This window comes from Dermacentor andersoni, chromosome 2 (genome assembly GCF_023375885.2).
Source record: "Dermacentor andersoni chromosome 2, qqDerAnde1_hic_scaffold, whole genome shotgun sequence".
NCBI lineage: Eukaryota > Metazoa > Arthropoda > Arachnida > Ixodida > Ixodidae > Dermacentor > Dermacentor andersoni.
In genome coordinates this window covers 26,052,326-26,078,998 of record NC_092815.1, presented here as the reverse complement: position 1 = coordinate 26,078,998, position 26,673 = coordinate 26,052,326, and the positions used below count along the sequence as shown (strand labels likewise).

General features: G+C 50.4%; 1 protein-coding gene across 1 annotated transcript; it reads right to left on the bottom strand.

The window, feature by feature from the left end:
* Positions 1 to 3,687: 3,687 nt before the first annotated feature.
* LOC126542553 (uncharacterized) lies at positions 3,688 to 17,874 on the bottom strand. Its single transcript, XM_055077334.1, has 2 exons — positions 17,775 to 17,874; positions 3,688 to 11,951 (listed from the first exon to the last, which is right to left on the bottom strand). The coding sequence occupies exons 1-2, from the start codon at positions 17,848 to 17,850 to the stop codon at positions 3,736 to 3,738; spliced, it is 8,292 nt and encodes a 2,763-aa protein (XP_054933309.1). The 5' UTR covers positions 17,851 to 17,874; the 3' UTR covers positions 3,688 to 3,735.
* Positions 17,875 to 26,673: the final 8,799 nt, after the last annotated feature.

The window sequence follows — 26,673 nt, the reverse complement described above, 5'->3', positions numbered from 1 at the left end:
GGCAACTGCTGACAGTTAGTGGCCGCTACTTCCTGTCCCAAGTTGTCGAAGACATATTCCGTTCCTGCTCCATCGAACACAAGCTCGCAACCTCATATCACCCACAAACGAACGGATTGACTGAACGACTAAATCGCACCATTACAGAGATGTTGTCTATGTACGTTTCAGCCGACCATCGTGATTGGGACAGCACTTTGCCCTAGGTGACATTTGCATACAATTCGTCGCGTCAGGATACCACCTGTTTCTCGCCTTTCTACCTCTTGTTTGGTCGCCATCTCACTCTGCCTTTTGACGCACTGCTACCTTCGGTGTCGCGACACACCTCAAAGTACGCTCATGACGCCGTTGGTCGGGCTCGTATGGCTCGCCAGATTGCCTATGATCGACTTAATGACTTCACAAAAGACTCGCAACGACAGTCGCCACCGCAACCTTCACTTCTCTCCCGGAAATCTCGTTCTGTGGACTCCGATTCACCACATTGGCCTGTCCGAAAAACTGCTGTCACGCTACACTGGGCTGTGCCGGGTATTACGCCATCGTCATTCCAGCTATGAACTGACGTCGTCCACGTGTACCGCTTAAAGCCATACTGTTCATCTAGTTATATAACATTCTAAGAAGCGCCGGGACGGCGCTTCTTAGAATGTTACGGTACATGTTACTGTTATGTTGCGGTACATTTGGACAGACCCATGCGCGCAAGAGGGAGACGAAGAGGATGTGGTGCTGGAGCAGTGACTTTTGTACCAGCCTGCGCGTTTACCGCTATGTTTTTCCTATGTAAATAGTTGTATATACGTTTGTACATCGGGCTTCCTCTTCGTAACAATTGTTTTGGCATGCAAAACCTCAACATTTATTTTTATACATTTTTTTCGTTTATTTTTACTGTGTCCCCATCTCTCGCTGGCAGCGACACAATCTCGTGAATAGTTATAAAACATCGCGCCGAGCGAGCAAATGAGTTTACGCTGCTTTGGAAATAAAGCCCAATCGCAGGGCTCATGCGCAAAATTTTGCGTTGATAAATCGACATTGTAGTTTAATGCGAATTTCACAGTACGCTGGTACTTCCATTCACTTGGTGTTGCAAATATAAAACTTTTTCTGAAAACGGCCCACGACCGTGCGCGAGAACTTGCCCGCCGCGACGGTCCCACGGCCTCCGAGGGGCTCAACATGCAGTTGAATGACCCGCTACTGACTTATCAGGAAATCAACTCACACTATCGAAAAGGCAGAATCAAATACCCGCTCCCGCACGCCAAACTCGAACGCGCGCAGGCGGCCGCGTTTCGAATGCTACAAACGGACTCGTATCCGTCACGAGGCCTACTGAGTCACTATAACTCAGACACCCCGGCAAGTTGCCCAGACTGCCAAGAACTCTATTGCTCACTCTCGCACATGCTATGGCAATGTACCGCGTTACCAGAAAGGGCCCTCTCTCCAGTGAGCCCGAATGGGAAGAAGCCCTAAAAATCCCGGGCCTCAAACTCCAGCTCAAGGCCGTCCAGAGGGCCCAAGAACTGGCGGAGCGTCACCACGTTCGCGTCCCGACTTGTGCGTCGCCGACAGTTTCGGCCCGAGGAACTCCCCGCGTGGGATCTCCAACGGCTTAAAACTCCTCAGGACCTCAATGAAGTTCTTGAGTGACTGACAACAAAAGTATCGTTATTTACTGAGAAGCGGTTTACCTTGAGCATTAGTGGGGTACCACGCGCTATATGTCGTTCCCAATTGTCAAGCCTGCTTTGCACTATCTAATTGCAAAGAAATATCATTACCACTTTCTAATGCAGGAAAATGTTTGTTTAAGTTGGCTAGCATAATACTATTTCTGTTCAACGCACTTTACGACTACCGGAAGCCACTCGGAAAAGAACTTTATCCGTAAAATGTTAAAAAACACATGAAAGCCTGTAAACATTTCGCGCGCTGTATACCCTGGCGCATTCTCGTAGCCATCGTCGCCGAAAAGCCCGTCTTGCATGACCTGCGTGGCACTACGCTCTTCTCACGCTTTCGCCATATGCTCCTCCTCCGCTTTCCGCCTCATGGTTCTGCTGCGCCCTTCTCCGCTTTCCTCCTTGCGCTCTCTTCGCAATCGCCGTCTTTCATCTCCCGCTGCACTTCAGTTTCATCCTTCGTTGTGTTCATTTGCTCGGTTACAAGGGACGACGCCGACGCTCGCCGCAGGAACGGGTGCCTAAGAACTGCGCTCTAAAAAGGGCCGACAAACCATTATGAGCGCGCCATGGAAACGGAACAGCAACGGCGTGCAGCCAACGCCGTACACGCACGTGTACACACTGATGGCTAGCAGACGACGCCAGGAGCAATCTACACTGAGCGTGATGAAGACGACTACTCCGCTCGATTTCGCTTGGAATAGCGTCCTCGAACATACCGTACACACTGGTCGAAAAAAAACCTACAGACTCCCATTTCAAAAACTCAAGCAGAGCAGGTCGACCGAAAGCTTCAAGTTGCCTTCACGCAGCGCGTGCGCGGCGCGGTACCGGAGTGCTCCCATTTACGTCACACGTGAGAGGGCGCCACTCAAAGATCTTGGTGCTAAGCCCAGCGGCCCAGCGTCATGTTTATTGTGCACATGCAATCATATCAATTTCTACAGAGTAAGCAGGCAATGGTACAATTCTGGTGCACACTACCTGCGGCATGCTCGGGCACTTTTCCAGAGCTATATGGCCTCGATAGTCGCTCTTTCCTTGTTGTCTTTCATTCGCTTTGTAATTTTTGTTTTACATCTGAAGCGGCTTTTTCTTTTTTTCGAGGTCTGCCGCACACTTTTGTTGCAATGGGAATTACGCCATAACCTGATGGCGGCACCTTAGGCCGAACGGGCATAGATACGGGTAGCCGTTTTCTAACAATTTCGCCCCCTTCACTAGAAGTGATTGTTGTGTTACTTTCGGTGCGCTTTATCTCACTTCGGCAGCAAAGTTCGGGCGTTATCTTGGAAGTTTCCTTGAGATGGTTCTCGATATCGTGCGATAAAGGCTTAGCCTTTATTCCGCGATATCGCGAATGAAGTAAAATCTCTCCTCCTGCACAGTATAGTCTTAAAACGTTTGCACCCTTTGAGGTGTATATTTGCCCCACAACGATAATCGTCATCTGCCTTGCTTGCGTTTCCTTTCTTGAAAACTCGGCGCCTGTCGAGAATGATATGTCACACTGTAGAGAGCTTTAGTATAGCGTAAAATCCTTGCGTTAGCGTTAGCGTGCGACGCAACGCAAACTAACGCGTTGCGTCGCTGCTTCGCGCTGCAATCGCTGCTTCGCCTCTCAGGCGAAACTGAGTTTCGCCTGAGAGGCGAAGCAGCGATTGGATACCAAATTGCAATTTAGTAGACAGCCATGATAAGTAAGGACACTAGTTTTATCGGCCGTATAAACTTGTAAACACTCGCTTACTAAAAAAAAGAAGCATGGCGTGGCATGGCACAGGTGTGTGTGTGTGTGTGTGTTTGTGTGTGTGTGTGAGTGTGTGTGTGAGTGAGTGAGCGAGCGAGCGAGCGAGCGAGTGAGTGAGTGAGTGAGTGAGTGAGTGAGAGAGAGAGGCCAGGTCATTTGCGGTTCGCCTCCTCCCACCCCCACTCGAGAAACAGTTGGTACGCCACTGAGTGACGCCACGGATACATACTAAGCATGCGGCGGCAGAATATCATTTATTCATGTGCACCACACAAAGGTGCTGCATCACCAGAAACTGCAGCTGTGGCGTGGCCGCATGGGGAACCCGCGATGGCAGTGGAACGCCCTGTGGAATGTGGGATCGTGTGCCAGCGCCATGTCGACGCGCTGCCTTGCAGGACTCTCGTTGCGCGCCAGGAAGCGTCGGAAGGCCAGCTCGTCGTCGTACGCCTGGCATTCCGACTCGGCGTACGAGACGAAGAACAGCTGCTCGGAGGACCATGCCTGGGCATCGACCAGCCGGTAGTCGGTCATGTTGTGGCGCAGAAGCTGTACGCCGCGCCGGAACTCTACGTGCGCCAGCGCGACGGCCACGTGTTCGAGCACGTCGTCGCGCGCCACGGCGGCCGGCTTGGGGACAAGCCGGCCCTCTTCAAGCGGGTCGCGTACCGCTGGGAACCGGGACAGGAAACACGACTGCAACGCCCGGTACCGACCGCGGGCTGCCGCCGTCCAGATATCGTCGGCCAGCGCTACCTGCAGCAGCGCCTTAGCTAAACGCACGTTGAGCCGCGTGGAACGCAGCAGGGCCACGTACGGTGACGGTGACGGGCCAGTGCTTGCCATCGCCGCCGCCGCAAGAGGAACACGCAGCACACCATGGGGACCAAGCTCAGAGTGGCGCGAGAACAGGCTCTCACCAGCCGTCGTGCCGCTGTGGACAGACGCGGCAAAGCTCTCTTCGACAGCACGCTGGTACAGTTCGAATGCACTCCGCTGTGGCGGGGGTGCGGCCATCGGGCTTGTCTTCGGCATGTGCGGCGGGAAGAACAACTCGACGCTTGTTGCATCGATTCTCTCGATGACCTTGACCTTCATAGCGTGGTCCATCCAGGACAAGGACCGGACGCCGTCTATTATGTGCTTCTTCGTCTCGTTCGTACGTCTGCGCAGGTCCGTCCAATTGAGGCGGTTTTTGTATACCTGAAAGCCAATTTCGAGAACTTGAGACGGAACAGCCCTCTCTGTCATCTGTAGACACCTTCGCTCGCGGTGGCCGGATTTGACTTCTTCTCTCGCGCCCTCGGGTGAGAAAGACCACATATGGTCCACTGTGTAAAAGCCCAAATAGTTGAGCACTGCGCGTGGCGATACAGCGCTCAACAGCTGGCTCAGTTCGTTTACGTATTTGGGCGATTCTAGGTTGATATGAACGTTCGTTCTTGTCAAATCGATGAGGTCACCCACTGCAACGTCAAGAAAACTTGAAAAGTTCGCGCCAAACTTGGACGCGCTGTTGTTTGTGGCAGCGTTGAGGTTGACCAGCCGTAGGCAAAAGTTTAACACTTCAACTGCTCTCGTCGTAGTGTCATTGACGTCTGACGTGAGGAACTTCATTGTCGTTTCTACTCTATTCACGAAAGTAGTCATACTAGCGTTGCTTCGGAAGTCGCGGAGGTCCAGGGGTGGGGCTGCGTGGCCAAGCACAATGGTGACATTCGGCCCGAAGCCGCGCTCGACGCGCAAACTTAGCAGCGTGGCCAAGCGGAGCAGGCGGACCAAACGACCAGCAACGCGCAACGTGTCCACGTCCAACGGCGCCTCGTGGAAGGGCCAGCCCGCTAGCCCTGATGCATTGAAGAACTCAAGGAAAGGAGCGGCGCCCAAACTGCTGATGTCCAGGCAGCTCCTCCACATGACTGCTGCGAGCGACTGCTTGCTGTCACTCTTGATGTTTCTCCATACGCTGTCCTGGATATCCTGCACGACACCGTCGTCCGCGGTCATAGCATCCGCCGGCCTACGCTTCGACGCCCAGCGGCGCGAGCAAACGTAATCGTAGAAGCTATCACAAGGACCGGAGGCGAGCACACTAGCCAACCTGTCGGCTTCACGTTTGCAATCCGGCGCGTGGCAAAACTTGTATCCGCGCACGAGCAACGTCGAGGCGACGCCTGACAGGTTGAAGAGCCACGGGCCATGCATCACGGCGCCTTCCTCCTCTTCCTCTATCGTGTCCCGACTTTCCCGGTAGCGGCCATACTGCCCAATAAGTGCTATCACACAGGCTGCTATACCCAAAATGAAAATTATGCTGAGCACAAGGTTGCCTTGGTCGAAGTTGCGCCGCATGTAATTGTACGGTGCCATCCAAGGGTTCTCAGCAGCCTTGCCGCCATACGCCTGCGGGGCTGCTCCGCTAAACGAAGACGTCGTAATGGTCGAAGAAAAGCTTGTCGGCTGCTGGCTAACTGCGTATCCCTGCTTCCAGCTGTCGCTGCTGCTTGAGTTGGTGCCATACCGGTTGTTCTGGTAGGTGAGCAAGGGTGCTGAAGCCGTATACGAGGTAGGCACTGGAGGACTAGCGGGTGGCGTCTGGACCTCTACCGTGAGTGAGCGCTGCTTGGTAGGCAGGGGAGGTTCTGATGGCGGTACGCCCTGAGGAAATGTGAACGAAGGCTGCCGCATCGGTGCTGATAACATTGCCGGACTGGGCATCGCTTGAGGTATTAGCGGTGGAGGTAACGCTGGCAGGGGAAGCGGTCGCGAAGGAAGCGGTGATGGTGTCGCCACTGGTGACGGCTGCATCATGTTGGTCGTGATCATCATGGACACAGGCGAAATTGCTTCACCACTCGACTCGAATGGCACGGGCGGCATGTCGGGCATAACCGGCGGCCCGTAGCCTGCCACGTAGCGTGGGAAACGCGGCGGGACACGCTCGAAGGACCGCGCCCGACGCCGCATGTAGGGAGCCGGTAAACCCATGTGGTCACCATAGTAGTAGGATGGAGGGCTTGCGTACATGGGGCGACCGGGCCGACCTGGGATCTCGGGGTCATCGACGTAGTAGCGTCGTGGTCGCCTTTCGTGCGATCGGCGACGTCGGCGGCGGTGGCGGCGGCGACGGCGCGACTCGCTCGATGTGCTATCCGACGAGCTTCTCCGGCGTCGCGACGAGCGGGAGCCCGAGGAGCGGTGATGGCGTCTCCGTCGCTGTCGTCGGTCGTACCGATCATCGTCATCCAGTCTCTCGTCTCGCTTAGGAGACGGCGGCGATGGAATGGTCGGCGCCTCGATGATGATGGGCCGCTGGACCAGCATGGGTGGAGTGGCGGTACCGCCGCAGTTGGAACACTGGGAAGACGTGCGCTGAACCCTGACACGTGTGTCGAGCGGTGAGGGAGATGGCGAATGGTGCATCCGCTGCCTGGACTTCGACTTGCTCCGTGGCTTCGGCAGCTGGTAGACCCTGTCCGAACCGCTGCCGCTTAGGCGGGCTGCCGAGCTGCCATCGCCGAGAACCACGTGGGTGACAATACGGTACTTCTGCGAGACGACGCTGCTGTCCGATGTGTCGGAGTATGTCCTGCTTCGGTGTCTACGGCGTCGCCGCCCTTCGCCTGCGGGTGGAAGGTAAGCCTCTCGCTGTATGCGTTGTCTTGAACCTCTCAACAGGTCGTCTGTCTGTGTAGTTTTGTAACTTCTTGAAGACACACTAACTGTAGGCATGGGTTTTGTAATGCCTGTTGTAGCTTTGGAGGTTGTAGGAGACGGAGTCTTTCCGTCGCCCACTTTTTCGATTGAGGACGATGGACTAGATGACGATGGTGATGATGTAGGACTGCTCTCGTCACTCTTTTTCTTCTTTCTCGTCTTCTTCTTTTTGGACTTCTTCGACTTCTTCTTTTTCTTCGATTTTTTCTTCCTTTTCTTCTTCTTCTTCTTCTTCTTCTTTTTTGACTTTTTCTTTTTCTTTTTCTTCTTAGACTTCCTTTTCTTCTTTCTTTTTTTCTTTTTGGAGCGTTTCTTCTTTTTTTTACGCCTTTTCTTTTTCTTTGCGTCGTCATCTTCCACAACATACGCAGCAACAGTTGTCCTGAGCGGGTCGCCTGCACTTAGAATGTTTGCTTTCGCACTGGCGAAATCTTTGTTCACAGTGTCTTGAACAAGTCCCGTTACTGACTCTAGTAAGAGACAGGTAGAACGCAGGCGAACCATGTCCGGCCTGTTGACTAAGCCAACCACATCAGGCCTGTTGACAGCTACCTCAACTCTTGCGTTGAGGCCTGGAAATGAAGGAAGGCGCCGTGAGTCAGAGTCTTCGGACAGTTGCGAGCCACTCTTTACCCATGCTTCTGAGGAATCGAAATTTGACATTCGACACTTGCCTGAACGCACAGAACCGGCGGATGTGGCCTTTCGAGAGCCCAAGGGCCTCCTGCCGCTTCGAGACTTTTTATTCTCGCCTACCAATCTGTGACGGGCAGAATTTGCAGACGATCTCGAGTTTGTCTCTGCTGTAGATGAGGTCGATCTCTTACGCATTACATTTATCATAGGGGACGTGCACGGCTCGCTTTGAACTACATCGTCCATTACTTGAAAACAGTCGTGGACCATTCTCACTACAGTTTCAGCTCCTTGTACCTCGCTGTACCTAGGCTGTGTCGAGGATACTTCGGTTTTAATTACATCATCCATGACTTGGAAACAGTCCTGGACTATTTCAACTACTGTTTGGGGCCCTGGTGATTCGGTGTACTTAGATGGCGCGGGCATGCTGGACGTGTCCTCGTACATGGTGTCCACTTCGCCAAATGACAGAGTGTTCGTCGACGACGCCTCCTGTCCCGTGATGTCGTCCTGATGGGAGTCGTTAGCATCGATACCGAGCGCAGTCGCAAGGAGATTCAAGACTTCGCTTTTCGGCTGTTCTATTGAAGGTTGCTCGATGACTTGAGTAATGTTTGACGGTGCTGGATTGATGATCACTGTGACGTTGGATACCGCAGATTCTTCCGTAACTGCATGAATGGTAGGCTTTTCTACGATGGTGACGACGGGTGGAGCTGTCGTGAGTCCCCTCTGATGTCCTTGGAAGCTCTCTTGGCCGAATGTGCCATCCTCGTTTCCACCGAGGTAGTCTTCAAGAATAACTGTTTCTTCAATAGATTCCACGTTTTCCGGGCTCAGCGGCGCTATGTCTATATTCATCTTTGTTTTTATCCTGAGATGCGAACCGACAGGTCCGAATCCGGGAGGGGTAAACAATGTCATTGTTGGTTTGCGCTCAACCTCGAGCGCCTCTACTTTCTGTTGACCTTTCAAAACTAATTCAGGCATCCTCGCTGACTGCTCATGCCTTGCTTCATACATTTTCTCTAATTGTTGCAATTGTTGTACCACCTCCTTTCTTGCCGCGTGTTGCTGCATTGTTTCCAAGCCCTTGTGACAGTCCTGCCTTTGTTGGTCTTTCTGATGTCCGAATGAGTCCTGTGAAATTTGATCAGATCTAGCTCTTTCTTCTTTCTGAAGCTGTACAGCGGTCTGGTAGCGTAGGTGTTCTGCTTGTTGTTCTTGTTGGTACGGCTGTTGTGTTGCCCTAGTTTTCTGTGCTACTGGACCCATCTGAGCCTTCTGCTCTTCCCCCTTATTTAATTGTTCCCCTCTTTGGTGCCTGCGGAGCTCCACCTCTTGTGGTTGTGCTGGTTGCGCTGGCTGCTGCGTCATTCCCCGCAAATGGGCTTTCTGTTCCTTTTCGTACGCCTTCTCCATCTGCTGCGCTCTTTGATACCTCTGGCGTTCCTCCTCTTCTTCTTTTTGACTAAGTAGCTGTGCCGGTTCTTTCTGCTGTGTCGTTCCCCACAAATGGGCTTTCTGTTCCTTTTCGTACGCCTTCTCCATCTGCTGCGCTCTTTGGTACCTCTGGCGTTCCTCTTCTTCCTTTTGACTAAGTGGCTGCGCCGGCTGTTTCTGCTGCGTCGTTCCCCACAAATGGGTTTTCTGTTCCTTTTCGTACGCCTTCTCCATCTGCTGCGCTCTTTGGTACCTCTGGCGTTCCTCTTCTTCCTTTTGACTAAGTGGCTGCGCCGGCTGTTTCTGCTGCGTCGTTCCCCACAAATGGGTTTTCTGTTCCTTTTCGTACGCCTTCTCCATCTGCTGCGCTCTTTGGTACCTCTGGCGTTCCTCTTCTTCCTTTTGACTAAGTGGCTGCGCCGGCTGTTTCTGCTGCGTCGTTCCCCACAAATGGGTTTTCTGTTCCTTTTCGTACGCCTTCTCCGTCTGCTGCGCTCTTTGATATTTGTGGCGCTCGGCTTCTTGTTCCTTTTGGTATTGCTGCTGAGTTGCCTCGTCTTGATGCTTCTTCCGCAATATTTCTAGCGTTCTATGTTGCTCTTGTTCGCATGCATTCTCCATTTGCTGGGCTCTTTGGTACCTTTCGCGTTCCAAATATTCCTCTCGTTGGAGATTACCTGCGGCTTGCCTTTGTTCCCGTAGCATCTTCAACTGTGCTGCTTGTTCCAGTTCGTATGCCTTCTCCATTTCGCGACATCTTGCGCGGGCCTCTCGTTTTCTTTGCCGCTCTTCTTTCTGTTCTTCCCGAATTTTTCTTAGCTGCGCAGCTTGCTCCATTTCGTACGTTTTCTCCGTATCGTGACACCTCTCCCGAGCCTCTCGTACTTTCTGGTCATCAGCGCCTTCTCTCATCTTTCTTAGCTGCGCTGCTTGTTCCATTTCGTACGCTTTCTCCATCTCACGGCACCTCTCGCGAGCCTCTTGCGCTTTCTGGTCTTCAGCAGCTTCTTCAATCTTTCGTAGCTGCGCAGCTTGCTCCATTTCGTACGCTTTTTCCAGTTCGTGAAACCTCTCGCGAGCCTCTTGTGCTTTCTGGTCGTCAACTTTCAATTTTCTTAGCTGTGCAGCTTGCTCCATTTCGTACGCTCTTTCTATCTCGTGACACCTCTCGCGAGCATCCCGTGCTTTCTGGTTATCAGCGGCTTCCTTCATTTTGCTTAGTTGCGCAGCTTGTTCCATTTCGTATGCTCTCTCTATCTCACGAGACCTCTCGCGAGCCTCTTGCGCTTGCTGGTCATCAGCAGCTTCTTTAATCTTTCGTAGCTGCGCAGCTTGCTCCATTTCGTACGCTTTTTCCAGTTCGTGACACCTCTCGCGAGCCTCTCGTGCTTTCTGATTATCAACTTCTTTCATCTTTCTTAGCGGCGCTGCTTGCTCCATTTCGTACGCTTTCTCCATCTCACGACACCTTTCGCGAGCCTCTTGCGCTTTCTGGTCATCAGCAGCTTCTTCAATCTTTCGTAGCTGTGCAGCTTGCTCCATTTCGTACGCTTTTTCTAGTTCGTGACACCTCTCGCGAGCCTCTCGTGCTTTCTGGTTATCAACTTCTTTCATCTTTCTTAGCGGCGCTGCTTGCTCCATTTCGTACGCTTTCTCCATCTCACGACACCTTTCGCGAGCTTCTTGCGCTTTCTGGTCATCAGCAGCTTCTTCAATCTTTCGTAGCTGCGCAGCTTGCTCCATTTCGTACGCTTTCTCCATATCGTGACACCTCTCGCAAGCATCCCGTCTTTTCCCTAAGTCACCAGCGTTGAATTGTGCAGGCGTAGAGTGAGTACCTTGAGCTTGCTGTCTAGCCGCATCCATTTGACTGCGAACTTGCTGCACTTGTTGGTAAAGGCGATTCAAATGTTCGGCTTCCAACCGTTGCAGGTTCTGCGTGTGCTGGTACTGCTGCAGAGCGGCTGTGTAGGCAGCAGTGTCATGTGCTTGTTGGTCGTACGCTGCTTGTGCAGGGTACCGCTGCCGTCTGTGGTCTCCTTGCCGGTCTGTTGTGTCAGGTACCCACTGCTGGGCGGACAAGTTGGGAGAGCCCGTCGCCATCGCTTCACCGCCGCTGGCCGGCGTCCAGAAAGCGGCCGCGTCCACTTCGCGTGTGGACCGGCGGCGCTTTTTCCGCTTCCTCTTTGGTGGCAACGCCTCTGCGGCGGTCACATCTGTCGGCTGCATAACACCCGCAGGTTCGCCGATCGCAGCTGCATCCATGGCTCTCTCGTTCATAGGCGGGCTCGCTGCCGGATCCGCTGTGAAGAAGTTGGCTACGCCTGAGGGCAGTAATTGTGACAGCGAAGCGCCGAAGGACTGACCCTCTCTGGACTCTGTCGTCTCCCCGGTTGTCGCCGTTGTGCTGTCGTCATCTCTGCTGCGCTTCTTCTTCTTCTTCTTTTTCTTCTTCCTTCTGGACTTTCGCTTCTTCCTCTTTCTGTGGCGGCTTCTCCGACTCTTCTGTGATATCGAACCACTGGTGTCGAGCGATGGTTCGGCGGCGCGCGCCTTCGTATCGGGCGAGCGCACCAGCTTGCGTACTTCGCTCGAGCTGCGCTCTTTCTTGAACTCCTGCACCCGGATCTCGCGCTCGAAAGATAGTTTCCGGCGCGGTTTGACGATCTCATCGCCCCAGAAGTGGTCATCCTTCTTATCTCCTGCACAGAAAAGACGCAGCCATCGTTTTTTGCCACCGCCAGGCGCACGCGCGTCTCAAGTGAATGAGCTGCAGCTCTGCTTTACACGCGATATACCATTCGAAATGTATACTGTACATAATCTCGTCACTTGCAACGCCACCTTCTATCCTCTCAGCGCACGTATCTCATCGTATCTCATTTAGCTATAGCTTCTTGTCCATGATAGCATTGACATAGTAAAATACTCATTTGCACCGATCACACAGTAAGTTTCTTTCCTGTCGGGCGTGTTGGGAAAAAATATCGCAGTTTCGCCATAAGGGCGAATCAATGAATACAATAGCAACATATTGCAATACATTACACGAAGTGTATATAAAGTTAGTAGCTGTAGTGGCAGTCTAAGCTGACTAAGTAAACATCCGTGGTGCGGCGTGTGTAGAGACATGAACCGTGTAGACACATGACCGCGAGCAGCATCGGTTAGAACTATATCATCATCATCAGCCTGGTTACGCCCACTGTAGGGCAAAGGCCTCTCCCATACTTCTCCAACTACCCCGGTCATGTACTAATTGTGGCCATGTTGTCCCTGCAAACTTCTTAATCTCATCCACCCACCTAACCTTCTGCCGCCCACCGCTACGCTTCCCTAAACTTGGAATCCAGCCCGTAACCCTTAATGACCATTGGTTATTTTCCCTCCTCATTACATGTCCTGCCCATGCCCATTTATTTTTCTTGATTTCAAGTATGATGTCATTAACTCGCGTTTGTTCCCTCACCCAATCTGCTCTTTTTTTATCCCTTAGCGTTACACCCATAATTCTTTTTTCCATAGCCCGTTGCGTCGTCCTCAATTTAAGTAGAACCCTTTTCGTGAGCCTCCAGGTTTCCGCCCCGTACGTGAGTACTGGTAAGACACAGCTGTTATACACTTTTCTCTTGAGGGATAATGGCAACCTGCTGTTCATGATCTGAGAATGCCTGCCAAACGCACCCCAGCCCATTCTTATTCATATTATTTCAGTCTCATGATCCGGATCCGCGGTCACTACCTGCCCTAAGTAGATGTATTCCCTTACCACTTCCAGTGCCTCGCTACCTATCGTAAACTGCTGTTCTCTTCCGAGACTGTTAAACATTATTTTAGTTTTCTGCAGATTAATTTTTAGACCCACCCTTCTGCTTTGCCTCTCCAGGTCAGTGAGCATGCATTGCAATTGGTCCCCTTAGTTACTAAGCAAGGCAATATCATCAGCGAATCGCAAGTTACTAAGGTATTCTCCATTAACTCTTATCCCCAATTCTTCCCACTCCAGGTCTCTGAATACCTCCTGTAAACATGCTGTGAATAGCATTGGAGAGATCGTATCTCCCTGCCTGACGCCTTTCTTTATTGGGATTTTGTTGCTTTCTTTATGGAGGACTACGGTCGCTGTGGAGCCGCTATAGATATCTTTTAGTATTTTTACATACGGCTCGTCTACACCCTGATTCCGTAATGCCTCCATGACTGCTGAGGTTTCGACTGAATCAAACGCTTTTTCGTAATCAATGAAAGCTATATATAAGGGTTGGTTATATTCCGCACATTTCTCTATCACCTGATTGATAGTGTGAATATGGTCTATTGTTGAGTAGCCTTTACGGAATCCTGCCTGGTCCTTTGGTTGACAGAAGTCTAAGGTGTTCCTGATTCTATTTGCGATTACCTTAGTAAATACTTTGTAGGCAACGGACAGTAAGCTGATCGGTCTATAATTTTTCAAGTCTTTGGCGTACCCTTTCTTATGGATTAGGATTATGTTAGCGTTCTTCCAAGATTCCGGTACGCTCGAGGTCATGAGGCATTGTGTATACAGGGTGACCTGTTTTTCTAGAACAATGTGCCCACCATCCTTCAACAAATCTGCTGCTACCTGATCCTCCCCAGCTGCCTTCCCCCTTTGCATAGTTCCCAAGGCTTTCTTTACTTCTTCCGGCGTTACTTGTGGGATTTCAAATTCCTCTAGACTATTCTCTCTTAGATTATCTTCCTGGGTGCCTCTGGTACTGTATAAATCTCTATAGAACTCCTCAGCCACTTGACTGTCTCATCCATATTAGTAATGATATTGCCGGCTTTGTCTCTTAACCCATACATCTGATTCGTGCCTATTCCTAGTTTCTTCTTCACTGCTTTTAGGCTTCCTCCGTTCCTGAGAGCATATTCAATTCTATCCATATTATAGTTCCTTATGTCAGCTGTCTTACGCTTGTTGATTAACTTAGAAAGTTCTACCAGTTCTATTCTAGCTGTAGGGTTAGAGGCTTTCACACATTGGCGCTTCTTGATTAGATATTTCGTCTCCTGCGATAGCTTACTGGTATCCTGTCTAACGGAGTTACCACCGACTTCTATTGCGTGAATACATCAATCATATTGCATGAATACAACAATCAAACCCCGGCCCTCAGTCCCCAGCAGCTGCGAAGCAACTGACCACGGTGGCGGTCAGACCTGTGACGCAGCAGAGGGTGCTAAGAATCCCTGGCTCCGGACAGGCCGCCATTGGAATCTGAACCTGGCAACGTTTAACTTAGAACGTTATCTATTGAGGCGAGTCTAGCAGTGTTATTGGAGGAATTAGAGGGTAGTAAATGGGATATAATAGGGCTCAGTGAGGTTAGGAGGACAAAAGAAGCATATACAGTGCTAAAAAGCGGGCACGTCCTGTGCTACCATGGCTTAGTGGAGAGACAAGAACTAGGAGTCGGATTCCTGATTAATAAGGATATAGCTGGTAACATACAGGAATTCTATAGCATTAATGAGAGGGTGGCAGGTCTTGTTGTGAAACTTAATAAGAGGTACAAATTGAAGGTCGTGCAGGTCTACGCCCATACATCCAGTCATGATGACCAGGAAGTCGAAAGCTTCTATGAAGACGTGGAATCGGCGATGGGTAAAGTCAAAACAAGATACACTATACTGATGGGCGACTTCAATGCCAAGGTAGGCAAGAAGCAAGCTGGAGACAAGTCAGTGGGGGAATATGGCATAGGCCCTAGGAATAGCAGGGGAGAGCTATTAGTAGAGTTTGCAGAACAGAATAATATGCGGATAATGAATACCTTCTTCCGCAAGCGGGATAGCCGAAAGTGGACGTGGAGGAGCCCGAATGGCGAGACTAGAAATGAAATAGACTTCGTACTCTGCGCTAACCCTGGCATCATACAAGATGTGGACGTGCTCGGCAAGGTGCGCTGCAGTGACCATAGGATGGCAAGAACAGGAATTAGCCTAGAGGAGGGAGCGGAAGAAACTGGTACATAAGAAGCCAATCAATGAGTTAGCGGTAAGAGGGAAACTAGAGGAATTCCGGATCAAGCTACAGAACAGGTATTCGGCTTTAACTCAGGAGGAGGACCTTAGTGTTGAAGCAATGAACGAGAATCTTATGGGCATCGTTAAGGAGAACTATATACAGGGTGACGAAGAAATTACGGCCACTGACCAGGTCAAGGTGAAACAACACAGAGACGTTTCGGGACCCGTACGGGTTCCTGGATCACACTAAAAGCGGGCAAGAGCCGCAAGTCGTTTTTATGCCAGAATGTGACGTAGGGAACGGGTGTAGTTGGCAGGAAGATTTCCATCAGTCCTGTTGATACTGTTGTCAGTAGTTTGAATAAATAAAGATTCTAACAAGAGTCACGTCATCGGATTCTCGATCGATGCGGTGACAGCGATTATCAGCGTGTTCGGCAAGGGCGTTCGAGACCTTTTTCTTGTTGGAGACGTCCCTTTGGTGCTATTTTATACATTTACAGGGTCCTATCGGCGTCGTCGCTCTGGGCGCCTCCGGCGCGGAGCTGCAGCTTGCGCCGCGCACGCAGCATCACGATGTGTCTGCATCTGAACTAACGGAGTGGTCTTTGCGCGTATGCGGGCCCACCTTGCTTCATTGCAATTAGTGCGTGGTTTCCGCGGTGCCTCGCTGCGGAAACCACGCACCGCGGCAAGTACTGTACTACAGCCACCGTACCTTGGCTACTACGCGTCAGAAGACAATGACACAAGCCGACAGGGTTTGCATGGTCTGCGTAGTCTGCTTAGGATGGGTTACAATTCGTTACAGCAAGCAAAGTTGTCTGACCTGACGTCTTAGACTACAGCTTCCTCTGTGCACCAGTCTCTGCGATGGGAACACGAACACGCCTAGACATATTTCGCCAACTGGCGTTCAAATTCTTACGCAAAGGAAAATTGTGCAATTAATGTTAATAATGTTCTTCGGAAAAAAATATAAAAAATAGAGAAATCAGTATTTTTTATGTGTAATTATTGATGGCGGCGAAAAATCGCGTGGGGTGTTCATAAAACTCACCAGACGTCTCGGCGCACTGTTTAAACATTATTATTAAACATTACTATTATTATTAACGGTGCATTATCAAACAGTTCATTATTATTAAACATCGGTTATTAAACAAAGGGAGATGATATGCAGTCTGTTCATCTTGATATACCGCTTTCATTTGTTTGTATAGGCTTTTTCCTGCAGTCATGAATGCGCGTGCGCTCAGTGCCGTTATTCTTCATAAATGTAACGTGTACGAGTCTCTTTCATTAAACATAGTTGGAGTCAGCGGCCGTCCTGTAATGTCTTTCTGTGTCCTCGTCTTAAAAAGCAGCACTGGATTACTTTCGTAAGGAAAAAAAAAAATAACGACAGTAGCAGTGGCGTCCAAATGCCGTGATGAATATGGTATACACTTGGCATTCTTGGGACAATCGCACTTGGTGAAGTAATGCTGTCGCGTCCAGCTTCGAAAACACTTTTGCGTCGCCCAGTTGCCCGAGCACCCATTCGACCGTTGGAAGCACGTACACGCCTTTCACGGAGAAATTTTGCGTGGAGCTTCGTTAAGTGCGACCATATTCGGATGCCGCCTAATGCCTCCGATGCAGCCGGGAGATACAGCGTGGCTTCGAGACATCAAGGATCTCAGCGCAGCATCCAAGACCCGCTCGCACGTCGTGGAAACACCCACCGCGGTGCTTGTGCGTAATAGGCTGCATATAGTGCACCATTCAGACCCAACGATGAGCCAGCTCAGAGTGAAAATCGCGAAGAGGGGACCGCGGTAAAAGACGCCACAGCAACAACGACACCACGAGTATCCAATGATCGCGGAGTGAGAGTCGCCACGTTTGGGCGTCGAGTCAAGACTCCGAGAAGACTTGACTTGTGAAGTGGTTGGCTTTTCTTGTGTGCATATCTCGGGGAAGAGACGTAGAGGGAGTTACGCGCCAAACTTTCTCCATATAAGGTGCAGCCCAATAAAAGTGTGGGGATTCGTTCGGTCATCACGGCTCCGAGTCACTTGTGTAGACGCGGCTGGCGGCTATCGTACAAGCACAAACTGCAATACTACGCGGCGCACAAGACCAATGGAAACCACACACAACGAAAGTGCTTATTGGTTATACGGTGCCAGTAAGCGGAATATTAGGCATCTCTCCGCAGTGTGTCTGACATCGTGTGAATTGCCTTCTAACAACAGACGCAGACATTTCGTTGTTTTGTCTAAAAATGTTAGCTTAATTCTTGCAATGTACTTGGCGGATACTCCCAAGCACACCGCCTGCGCTTTCTTGTCTGAGCTTCGTTGTAATGCTTCATCTGGGAAGTATATAGAAACGAAGAAGCTCAGATCGGGCACGTAAGGCATGTTTCGTTTGTTTGCTTGGCGAGACACGGCGCGTGCCGTTACCGAAAGCGTGAAGTACGACGGTGTAAACAACTGGTCGGGTGTGCGGCCCTTCTCATCTACTGAACGTGCACGGCTCACCGATGGACACGTCGAGCCGGTAGTCGTACCCGTCCTCGCGGGGATCCGGCGGCAGCGGCGGGCTGTTTTGGCTCATGGCGGCGGCCGCTCCCTCCCACTGGAGCTCGACCCCCTGGTGGCGAACTGGGCGAACCGCCAAACCGTGCTCGCGCTCGGCGGGCGTGCATCGTCTTCCTCTTCGCGCGTTCCAGTTTCCCATTTGCCGCTCGACGAGTCTTTACGGAGCATTTGCATGCCACACTACGCAAGTGTGAAACGCATAGGCGTTCGTGAACGCCATGCGGGGCCACAGATGGTACGGGAACGTCAACTGACTCCTGCGGTAGCAGGCCAAGACGAGGGCTGAGGACGTCGAAGCTGCAAACAGGAGTCGAGCAAACGTAGACATGCACACGGGCAGGATGGAGACGATCGTGGTCAGTGCGCACGGTCACTGACGATGCAATTACCTAATATTTACTGAAACAGTACACCTTTTTCTATTACTTAATATGTCTGACGTAAAACAACTTGGCCACGGCATGCACGGCGTAACAAGAATCCTTGACCTGGACAACCGCTCGCTTTCTGAATACGTAGAATTACATGCTCTTCAAAATGATGGACATTTATACAGCGGGTCGCCAAGACAGAGGATTATGTGACAGACTGGAAACCCTCGCTAGTAAAGATTGCAAAGGAAAATTGAGCAGCTGATTGAATAGCTTGCTTGTCTTGCTGTTCAAAGAAGGTTGAATGTCTTGTTCAAAGACTGTGTATAATCAAATTTTCTAACTTGTTGCGCAAGCCCTGATACTGACGCACGAAATGTGTCTTCGCAAGAGAGAGAGAGAGAGAAAAGAATGTTCAATGAAAGGAAAGGCGGAGATGTTGTCCGGATGAGCGTGTCTGTGACCTGCTACTCCACACTGGGGTTTTAATGTGTTTTGTAACACCAGCAGATCCTGAAACCAGTGTAATAAAAAGCGTGGGTGAGCCAATCCCGACAGTGCTATTTATTGCATTACAGTCGCTCATGGACGTAGCTTGTTTGACTCTTTCTCCCGGTTTGGCGTCGGTGTCTCGCATAGTACATGCAGAAGGCAGTGGCGCAGCTATAGAATTTTTTTCCGGGGGAGGCGCTCGTTTAATCGTGGACTGGGAGAGGAAGAATGTGGGGTTGGAGGCTGGGAAGGCCGCACAATAATAGAAATTTCAGGGCGGGAAGTCTGGGGGAGGGGCACGTGCCCGGTGTGCCACCCTCTGGCTGCGCCACTGGTAGCAAGTGTTCTCTCTCAGCTGAGGCGCGGTGAGGCGAAGCACGAACACGTGTGACGTGAGCGTGGATGAGTTTGGAGAGGAAGCATTTGGTGTAGTGACGCTCGTTTATACGTCACAGATGGTGCTTGTATAATTTAGTGCAACCCCAAAGGACATCTACCGACATCCCGTTTGGAAGATGCAACTGATCATATCTCTTTCCTGGTGGGGTGTTCGAGGATGCAGTGCACTCTAAACTCGATGCCGTCATACTTGCTGTCTCATTGTTCATCAAAAGAGTGGGTGCGAAATCTGGTCGTTCATTTGCAACGGTGCGCGAAAACTGTTTTTTCTGCAATCGGTATTAATTGTCGTTTTCGTGAGAATCATCATCAGACTATGTCAGTTCTCTACAGGACAAATAATTTTCTTAATGATTTTGAACTATCTTGTGCTGCATACGTCTCCTGCATGGTAGGTGAACGAGGCACCGTCGGCAAGCAGTCCAAGGCGTTGGAATCCACATTTGCCAGATTAGCGCCACCATGGCGTCGCATTAGACACGCGCCAGAAGTTGCATGCAGCTCCAAAACCATTTGCCTCTTCTTAAGAATTCGCATAGCTTGCGCTATAATAAGTAGCTAAACAAAAGCGTGCAACCATTCTCATATAAAAATTAAAGCAGTTGCATATATATATGACAGTATATGATCCAATGTGTATAACTATCAGTTTGCTTCAGAGTTCGCAGGTTATTTGCAGCTCTTGGAATTTATTCTTCTGTCGCCATCTTTCCTGTGTAAAACCACAACAGATTGTGAACGTCCGCTGTAGGTGCTGGAGCGCCAACTATTGCACAGCTCTCTGCGTCTTCAGGTATTGGCACCCATCCAGGCACAGGTGATGTAAGGTGCAGGGCCGTTAAGTGTCCTGGATAGAGGAGTCCGAAGGGAGGTAAGAGCGTGTGATTCGCTTGGCATGCGCTCGATTCCTGATCATGCACCTATTTTGAGGCACTGAATAAACCTCAGTCATTTGAGCTCCGGGACCTGTGATCGACAGATTTGAAATTTACTATCTGCATTTCATAAAACTTGCATTGACAAGCGCCGACTTTTCTGCGACCTCCAGAATTACCATCATAACGCTGTCGCTTACACTTTCCTGTTAGTTACAGACAACAAAACGCTGAGCCCTAGCATATAGTACCTTTTTACGGTGATCCCGTGGGCGCCGCCATGTTTGATCATGTGGTGACGCGCCCATTGCTTGCCTATAAGCTGCATCGGTATTTACAGTGGTGGGCATGATGCCGGTGCGACTCAGCACACCTCTGTGTCGGTGGATTTCGTATATACGGTGACTGGGTAACGACACCAAGCTTTGGCCTTAGCTTCACAGGACATGTAAGCGCTTTTAGAACTCATTACGCCTTGTCTGAACGTTACGAGAAGTATACGGCACTTATACAAGAATGGGGCTGAAAACACATTAGCTATCCAAACTTTCCGCTTATGAATTAAATCAGGATCAGTGTGTTTCAGTCTTTGTTCTCTATTTGGCAAACACTTTGAAGAAGCGGCTTGCCAGGTTTCTGACTCGGCAAAGATCATCGATGCGGTCACTATCTGTCGTTCAATTTCTGCTCAGTCGCTCGCGGGTGCGCTCAGTTGCGATAGATTTGTTCTTGCTGTGCACAAGGCTTCCCACATATATGTTCTGTGATTCGTAACTTCTTGTGCAAAGACGTATTATCGCAAAGACGTATTACCGGCACGAGACGTTCAGCTTCGAACATTCGTGTGCTGTTGGTGTAGTCGCCGTCAGCCATGCCTCGGCGCATTGATTCGTGTGCGCCCATTCACTTATTCTTGATACGTTGGCAATAGAGTGAGCGTAAATCTGAGGGTGAGTTGGGGTGGATGTGTTTAGATAAAGTGCGAGAAACATACCAAGAATCTGTGTACTCACTTTGTCACTGTGCAATGAGCAGTCCTCACCTTGCCGATCTTGCGAAGTCCTTAATGGAGGTAGTAGTACAACGCTGAGCGATTGTTTTTTAATCCTCGAGGAATGTCGGGCATCGCGAAGGGAGGCAGGTAAAACAGGCAGTCCTTATGTACCAGTGGTCCGCGGACTTGGTCACACAGATTCATTCCATTACTTAATATGCAGTCACAATTTTTGCAGCCAACCACTGCACACATCCCCCCTCTACTGCTCCAGGTTTTTCAGCATGAATGGAGCACAGTGTGTTTGCGAACACCTAGTTTCATTTCCGACAGCTAATTTTGCACAGTAGAAGGGCGGAAACGGTGATAGTTTCCTCATGCGCTTTCACTGAGGCAACGTGCGGCGCGCCGCCAAAAGTGTCTTCTTGTTCCTCTAGAGCAAACTACTCCACGAAAAGGGTCTATACGCTCTTCAACGCACTATGCTAAACCCTTCCATTCAGTGTGCTATGGGAACAACTAAGTGCCTTATTAGCGGTGAATGTCGAGCACCAGAACGTGAAGACGAATCCTAGACCTGCTCGGGATTCGATATGACGAGGGTCGGGGACTGAAAAAAACACTGCTACCGGAAGTCAGGGACGCCATACAGACGGAAAACATGCAGAAGAACATGCACCCGGTGCATGACGTGCAAAGACGTAAACGCAGGGCGGTAGCAATCCTCGAGGAGCACGGGAGACGAGAAGGCGTCCTCTTCGTCGATGCAGCCAGATACCCGCAGTCAGCCGGTGACAGTGATGGCGACGAGGGACGACGACAATAACACCGCTACAACGGAATGTGCGAGGCGAACCGGAGTTACCAACACCACCATCACTACTACTACTACGACAAAAACGGTAGCAGCAACAGCGGCAAGATCGACACGGCCGGCCGACGGCGGCGGCGCCCGCCTTCTCCATGGCAGTCGTAGATACGAAGGGAAGGATCTGAGCCACGGAACCAGCGAGGCTGCCGTCGGCCGAAGCAGCGGAGGAGATGACCATAGCCCTCGCGGTACTCCATGGAGGTGCGGAGGATAGCCTGATCATTAGCGACTCCAAATCAGCGATTCGGAACTGCACCAAAGGTTGGATGTCCGCGGATGTGGCGCGCATGCTCAACGCCAGGGCCGGGGACTTCGGTTCCGGCACAAGTCTCTCAAGTGGTTCCCCGCGCACGTCGGGGAGCTTGGAACTAACAACAACAACAACAACAACTACAACAGCCCCGCGACAACAACGACAACAATGCTAACAGTTGAAGACACACCGACACCCCGCCCAACCACAACGAGCGCGCCCACCTCGTCGCGAGGCAGCCTACCCGCCGCGACGCGGTCACCCAGAGGGCAGCCGCTGCCGTTGTTGTGCGGGATCCCAGCGGAGGTTTGACGGCGACGGCGGCGGCCACCCCGTCCAGCGGCGCCGCTGTCGTTACCAACACGACCCAAATCGTGGCGGACGGAGCTGGGGACCACGGGGACGCCGATCGCGATTTCGACGAGTTTCCGGCCACGTACCGATAGGTGCTTGGTCACTACAGGAAGGAACGCAGGAAATATCCACAACCCAACGGGCGGCTGGACAGGTCCCAGATGGTCGGCCTGAGACGGTTGCTGACGGGCACTTTCAGCAACCCCTACCACTTGCACCGCCTGTGGCCCGCGCTGCAGCCGTCGCCCGGCTGGCCGTGGTGCGAGCACGAACGAGCCGATATGGCCCATGTGCTTTGGGAATGCCAATGCCATGAGGAAGAAGGACCAAGAGGAAGGGGGAATACAACCTGAAGCGGGGCGCCTAGCTGAGCGATGGCAAGCCGCCCTCCTCAGCGAGGCACCCGAAGACCAGGAGTGGGCCGTCCAGCGGGCCAGGGCCATTACTGAGGATCTCGGAAGATTTTCCTTGGGCGATGGACCCCTGGCAGCCTTGCCCCGGGCACCAACAGCAATAACCGTTGGAGAAATAAAGTTTATTCCTATCCTATCCTTAGCGGTGAACTGCAGCAGCACATTGATCAACTGGCACTGCATCCATGTTATTTCAAACACGTTCCCTGCCTTCGGCCTACCAGGTGGGAGGATGGCACTCTCCCCCAGAGCCATGAGCGGCGATCATCAATGCCCTCCTTTGAATCACAACCGAAGAGAAGATATTGAACCTACATATGCTTTCCTTCTCCTTGAATATTTGATAGCCAGAGTCAATAAAGAATCTTCACAAATCGAATTCGATAAGGACTTTCGGCTACACCGATAGAAAACTTAAAACTTAAACTACGCCGATAAAGCTTAAAAGAGAATGTCAGTCAAAGTAAGAAAGAACTTTTTGGTAATTAGATCTTGCGATCAGCAAAGGTTTCTGTCCTTCATTTCCTTGAACACATTTAGGTGCTACAATACAAAAATATTTGTATAATTCGTTTTGACAAGCAATAATTGTGTATTAATTCTTGTAATGCATTTTTGTACTTTGCCGTTATTCAATAGATTAGTAACAGCGCTAAAAATTAGAAAAGACTGTGTTAGTGTTTGAACTCACTTTCCTCACTGAAAAAAAAATATGTATGAATTGTGTTATTCGTTTTGGTTTTCTTGGTTTTATGTAGACTTTGCTGTTTGCGTTACTCTGAAAGCACAGAAATGCGTCGCGTTTGAAGTTACAATTGTAAGACTGCCACGGCCACGTTCACCTATACTGCTGTCTTGTGATCAACGGGCGCCGGGGGGTCTCAAGCTGCATCAAGCAAATTTTCCCTCTGCGTCCGCTCTCCCTGGCTACATTGTAACTGTAAGAGAAATAAACATTCCATTTCATTTCAATGAAGCAGTGTGGCGTCCACGGAGATTGATTATGTCACGTTAACTGTAATCGGCCGGACAGGCAGGTGCGCTTTATCACCGGGCTGTCATCGTCACATTCTGGAGCGGTTGAAGTGTCGGCAATTGCAGTAAGATATCCCCGTTATTTGGACTCGGCATGACTTAAGCTTCGAAAAGGAAGCTTCTATTGTGGCACTTTCCTTTGTTAGAAACGACCAGCTAAAGTTGGGGAGCCCATGATGTCTCTGGGGAGGGGGAGGACGGGGCTATTAAGAGCGCCACAGCACTAGCTTTGCGTTCCACGTCAGCAGGTCCATTGGTGAAGTTTTGGAGGTGGTGACTAAGCATCGTCTCTAACTGCTCGTGCATGAAGGCCTTGTATTGTGGTGCACGTGTGAGACTTTTGGTAGGAAATTACAATTTTTAATACCATGAATCTTTAGATGGCCCTGCAAACACACAAAGGATCACGGCCCCTCCGGTCTCCTACGAAGACAACTGAAGACCAATGGGTCTGAGAGTACTCAGAGTGACGCACTAGTTTCTCGGAGACGCCGAAATGACGAATTAGTTGCAAGTTTCTTAAAGACGAGTAGATTAAGAAGAGCCAGAACTCGTGAAAGACCTTTCCATTCGCTGTTACCTCCGTTTACTCCAACAGAACTTCTGAGGCAGATGGGAGACAGCGTTCTACTTTGTTGTAGCGCAGGCACAACGACACGGACACGTAATCAGACACATGAGACAGTGAGTGAGTGAGTGAATAAACTGTTGTTGGGTCCAGAAAAATGCGATAAAACGCGCACCCGGCTAATCCCACGACGGGACTGACAGGTCAAGACTGCCGGCCTGATCGCAGGCGCGCTGAACGGCCAAGATTTGGTCTTCAAAGATTGGACTTCGCAGGAGCGCGTCCCGCTCTTCCTTGGTGAACTTCCGGCCCAACGACCCGCACTACGTGAGACAGCACACAGTGTTGGATCTACAGATGATCCAAGACCATTCGGTTGACAAGTGTTGTGTGGAGCTTTGTGATGGGCGTCGGACAGCTTCTCCAATGTGCCCCAGTGATAATTATCCTAATCACGTTGAAACCGGGAAATATACGAAACGATGGCGTTTATGCGGCGTGCCTCCATTGCATTCTGTAGTCAAGCATGACATAAAGAAAAGACACTTGTCTCACATGCTTGATTGATGTGTTTTCGAGGATGAGTGCCAGTTTCACTGGCCTCTGGCGCAATCTAGTTTTGGTCTACTTTCTTCAAGCTGACTGCTTGAAACCTCCTTTGCCAAGACAGTCTTCTGTGTCATAATCGCCAGACATTTGCGTTGGTAACAGCGGAACCGGATACAAATGCCCTTGGCATGAATAAACTTATGCTTCGCTTCGCTTCACGCAGACCCCAACATGAGCTTTGCATCTGCATAATTTTAGCGTTTCTATATGTCCTTCTATTAGTATTCACTGCTTCGGCTGAACCTGCAGCTATAAAGAACATTAAAAAATAAGAAGAACAAAACACTTCCTTGTGGCAAACCTTGCGAAAACATGTTCGTGTCGCTCAACGTCGTCTCTAATTTCACCTGCATTGCCATTTCGCGGAGGAACGCAAGCACAGAGTGCGGGCTGTAATCTGCACTCCAATTTGGCTTGGTTTGGTGCAATTTGGGGGATAGGCGATTAATCGGGCGGCAGTGGGCAAAAAGGGAAGAAAACTTAAATCGAATTTTGTAAGTTAATCCAAAGTCCAGCAGGCGATATTTTGCTGCAGCCAACATCCTTCTCCTCTTCTAGCAGGCGATGAATGATGGAACTCTGCAAAGTCGTATATGCCTTGCATGGATACGCCAAGAAAGACGACTAAGGTAGAAGATCCAAATGTATGCTAGTGCAGTATTCATACATAATAATAATAATAATAATAATAATAATAATAATAATAATAATAATAATAATAATAATAATAATAATAATAATCAGCCTGTTTTTGTAATGTCCATTGCAGGACAAAGGCTTCTCCCTGCGATCTACAATTGCTTGTCCAATTACTTGCGATCTCCTTGTCTTGCGCTAGCTGATTCCAAATTGCGCCTGCGAATTTCTCCAATTTCATCGCCCCACCTAATTTTCTGCCGTCTTCGACTGCGTTTCCCTTCCCTTGGCACCCATTCCGTAACTCTAATCGCCCACCGGTTATCTACGTACCCTACGCATTACACAGCCTGCCCAGCTCTATTTCTTTCTCTTAATGTCAGCTAGACTATCGGATATCCCCATTTGCTTTTTGATCCATACTGCTCTCTTCCTGTTTTCTAACGCCTAATATTTCTCGTTCCATAGCTCTTTGCGCGCTCCTTAACTTGTTCTTGAGCTTCTTTGTTAGCATTCAAGTTTCTGCCCCATATTTTAGCACCGGTAGAATGCACTGATTGTATATTTTCTTTTCAACGACAGAGGTAAGCTTACAGTCAGGGTTTGGTAATGCCTGCAGTATGCACTCCAACCCATTTTTATTCTTCTGTAAGTTTCCTTCTCATGATAACGGTCCCCTGTGTGTAAAGGCTAAACCCCATTAGCGCGATTTTGTGCGCGACAGCGACGAGCGACGGGTTCGCGCGACGGATCGGGCCGTCGCTTGAACAGATCGCTCGGTCTTGTCGCGCGATCGCTCGGTTTTGCAAATCTAGAATTCGTCGCTCGTCGCCCGGAAGTGCTATGAGCGACTAGTCAATAGCGCAAAGCCGGAACTGGATGTACACAACTCCGGTACTTCTGATTGTCGCACGGAACGAGCAAACGATTGAATTTTTATACGTGCAAGGATAAGAACCTACTGCAAGA